General features: G+C 42.7%; 1 protein-coding gene across 2 annotated transcripts in view; it reads left to right on the top strand.

The window, feature by feature from the left end:
• Nucleotides 1–3,928, top strand: part of DAGLB (diacylglycerol lipase beta) — a 47,357-nt gene that overhangs the window by 12,280 nt on the left and 31,149 nt on the right. For both annotated transcript variants that reach the window (XM_003795426.3, XM_023516525.1), the window contains 2 exons: nucleotides 894–1,065; nucleotides 2,362–2,620. In XM_003795426.3, the coding sequence (XP_003795474.1) occupies nucleotides 894–1,065; nucleotides 2,362–2,620 (431 nt within the window). The remainder of the gene's footprint in view (nucleotides 1–893; nucleotides 1,066–2,361; nucleotides 2,621–3,928) is intronic.

Below are 3,928 nucleotides of genomic sequence, written 5' to 3'. Positions count from 1 at the left end.
AAAAAAAAAATCCCAATTTGGGCAGTGATTAAGTTGTCACCCTAGTTAGAACCTAGGAGTGTTTTATTTATTTATTTATTTTTGAGACAGAGCCTCAAACTGATGGCCTGGGTAGAGTGCCATGGCGTCACAGCTCACAGCAACCTCCAACTCCTGGGCTTAAGTGATTCTCTTGCTTCAGCCTCTGAAGTAGCTGGGACTACAGGCGCCCACCTCAACGCCCAGTTATTTTTTGGTTGTAGTTGTCATTGTTTGGCAGACCCAGGCTGGATTCGAACCCACCCACTCTGGTGTATTTGGCTGGCGCCTTAGCCTCTTGAGCTACAGACACCAAGCCCTGGGATTGTTTTTAATCTCTGGTAAATCTTAAGAAATGAATCTAAGTCCTTTTTTTTTTTTTTGTTTGTTTTTGAGACAGAGTCTCACTTTGTCACCCCTGGTAGAGAGCCATGGCATCATAGCTCACAGCAGCCTCAGACTCTTAGGCTCAAGTGATTCTCTTGCCTGAGCCTCCCAAGTAGCTGTGATTATAAGCACCCACCACAACACCTGGCTATTTTTAGAGACAGGAGGGTGAGGGTGGAGTGGGGGGGTTTCACTCTTGCTCAGGCTGGTCTCGAACTTGTAAGCTCAAGTGATCTGCTACCTTGGCCTCCCAGAGTGCTAGGATTACAGGCATGACCCACCATGCCTGGCTAATCTAAGGCTTTTTGTCATAGGTTTCCATCCTCACTTTGTCGCATGCTCTCATACTTGATTGATTACCAATTACAAGTAGAAAAGTCATTTGGTGGGTGTGGGTACAGTACAAATGTTTGCTTTATTTTTGTACAAATGAAGTTCTTCATCTCTGAGGAAGCAAATGAGCACTCTGAATATTTTCTGTATTTCAGGAACCATTTGTAACCCTGGACCTCGGAAGTCTATGACTAAGCTGCTTTATATCCGCCTGGCACTGTTTTTGCCAGAGATGCTCTGGGCTTCTCTGGGGGCTGCCTGGATAGCACATGGTATTCGGTGTGATAAGACAGTTGAGAATGGCATCGAAATAACCGTCATTGTCAGGTGAGGTCTCCCTTCTTCTCTTAGCATTTAAATGCATTTGAGATGTAATTAAATAAATAAATGCATTTGAGATGTAGGTGAACAAACCTTTCTGACAAACACAACAGATAGCCTAGAATCATATGGGCTTTCTATAGTTAAAAATTGGACCTTTCTGAGTAACTCATGAAAATTTAGAGATATATGTTTATACATGAGAAATAACTCATCTTTCATTGTACATTTATTGATGTAATTTTTTTCTTACTGATTCTTACTCTTCTCATTCCCTCTCATCCCTTATAAGAAGGAAGAAAACTAAAGACCAAAACAAGGGCAGAAACTAAAACTGAAGGGATGAGAAGAGATACAGTGTCAAGAATTGCTACAGGGAAGAATATGAGTGCAGGCAATTAAGTTCATGAATTTGTCCTAAAAAAAAGTGCTGCCCACTTCATTGCTGAATTTCACTCCTGTCACCTTTGAAATACTCCCTTTAGAAGCTATATACTGATGCCAGTGTCTAGTACACTCTTCAAAGCAATTTTGGAACTCTTTTCTTGAACAGCCATCAGAGCTGTTATTGTACAAGGTCTGACCATTAAGTTCAAGAACTCATAGAAAAAGTGCTACATACCTTATTGCTGAATATCATTACAGTCACCAAATGGCCAAGAGGAGTACTTTAAAAGTGACCATAGTGGTACTCAGCAGTGAGGTATGTAGCACTTTTTCTAGGATGAGTTTGCAAATTTAATTGCCCATTCTGCAGTGATAAAGTTTTCACATTCTCTAGGCTAAAAATCCTAAAGAGGATTGGCATCAGACTCACTTCACAGAAGTGTGTCTTCCCAGCAGTGCAGTGTGTTCATGAATCTAGGGTCTTGCACACCACAGACATGTAGAAATACTTAAATCTATGATTGAAACACCTTTCAGTGTCCTGGGATACAGAAATTCTTTTGGTTTTACTGAGAATGCTGATGCATTGAGAAGCAGGGGCCTGGGTTATGGTCGGGGGCTGTGGAGAACAAGTCCAGCTGCTTCTGTGCCAACACAAGATGGCTCTTGTGTTCCTTTTAAGGGTTTTACTTTTAGGGCTCTGATCTTTGGGGGGCCTGGATTAGCTGTATGCTCACAAGGAACTTTCTGGAAGAAATGAGTTGTTCACCTCAGCCTGTTGTCAGAGAACTGCATCTTCCTTGGGAACTGGACCCTCAGTTGTAAAGATACAGAAACAGCCCAAGGAGGGAGCCCTGGGCCCTGCATCTGGAGGGGGCCCACAGTCATCAAGTCTTTCCTCTTTATGTTTTGCAGTTGGATCATCATCATTGCCACTGTGGTTACCGTTATCATTGTCTTTGACCCCCTGGGGGGGAAAATGCCTCCATATTTCTCTGCTGGTCCCAGTCACCTCGATACTCATGATTCTAGCCAGTTTCTTAATGGCCTCAAGACAGCAGCTACAAGCGTGTGGGAAACCAGAATCAAGTTCTTGTGCTGTTGCGTTGGGAAAGATGACCATACTCGAGTTGCTTTTTCGAGTACGGCAGAGCTTTTCTCAACCTACTTTTCAGTAAGCTGAAGGGGTGTGGTTTGGTCTTCTACTTCTGTTTAAGTAAATGCTTATATGAAAATGATTACGCTGCAGTTTGAGCCAATCCCCTATTGTTATAGCTTTTGAGAACCTAGAATTTGGGGGTTTGTGGGGATGGGGAGGATAGGCCTCCGTCAGGGTGACAACTCAAGGGAGCAGTTAACTTGCAAGGGCTGTGTGTTTTTAGATCCTGCCTCCCTGTGCAGGTACCACACTGCCAAAATTTTGAATTAATTTTTAAGGAACTAAATAATGGAACCTGTATATTTTGGGAATTACTTGCCAGTTGCCTTTTTATTTATCATCTATCCAAGCAATCCTCAGCAGATACTAAGTATAGTGTCATGTATTGAAGGTAGTATCAGATAGATTTCTTACTACTTTATCACAAGGTGGAAATGATAGATTATTCTACCTTTTTTCTGGCTTATTTCTATGAGAAAGTTTATTCTATTTTTGCAGGAATATTTGAATAAATTATTGCAGAGCAAAAGGGTATCATCCCTGTAGAGCGATTTCTTTAGTGATTTAAAACTATTTGTTTTCCTTTCCTTTTTTGTTTTTAAACAGAGTCACAAGCTGTCACTTTGGGTAGAATGCTGTGGCATCATAGCTCACAGCAACCTCCAACTCAGGCTCAAGCGATCCTCTTGCCTCAGTTTTTCTATTTTTAGTAGAGATAGGGGTGTCACTTTTTGCTCAGGTTGCTCTTGAACTCATGAGTTCAAGCTATCCACCCACCTCTGCCTCCCAGAGTGCTAGGATTACATGTGTTAGCCACTGTGTCAGTCACCGCGTCTGGCCTTGTTTTCCTTTCATATGTAGCATGTGATTTTGTCTTTTCATATCATGTTCTCTGATAAACTGCTGTTATGCTCAATACTGAGACCAAAGAACGGAGGAAGAATTCTCTTGACATCCTGCACACCTGCCAGTCTCTTTTCGAATCTCTGTGGTGTCCAGCTTTGCAATGTTGTTCAGGGCTGGTCCCATAGCTAAGGCCAGGCCATAGCAACAGCCCCTACATAGCATTAGAGAAGTGTGTCCCTAGTCTTAAGATAGTTGGAAGAAGGAAGAGAAGTCAAGTGGATTACCTGAGCTCACAGGTTCCAGACCAGCCTGAGGCGGAGGGAGACCTCGTCTCTAAAAATAGCCGGGCATTGTGATGGGCGCCTATAACCCCAGCTACTTGGAGTTGGAGATTGAGGCAAGAGTATTACTTGAGCCCAAGAGTTGGAAGTTGCTGTGAGCTATGACACTACTGCACTCTACTGAGGGTGACAAAGT

Source organism: Otolemur garnettii, unplaced genomic scaffold (assembly GCF_000181295.1).
Source record: "Otolemur garnettii isolate 467f Iridium unplaced genomic scaffold, OtoGar3 scaffold00092, whole genome shotgun sequence".
In the NCBI taxonomy this organism is placed as follows: Eukaryota; Metazoa; Chordata; class Mammalia; order Primates; family Galagidae; genus Otolemur; species Otolemur garnettii.
Note: the sequence above shows the minus strand (reverse complement) of the source record. Positions and strands in the feature narration are given on the sequence as shown.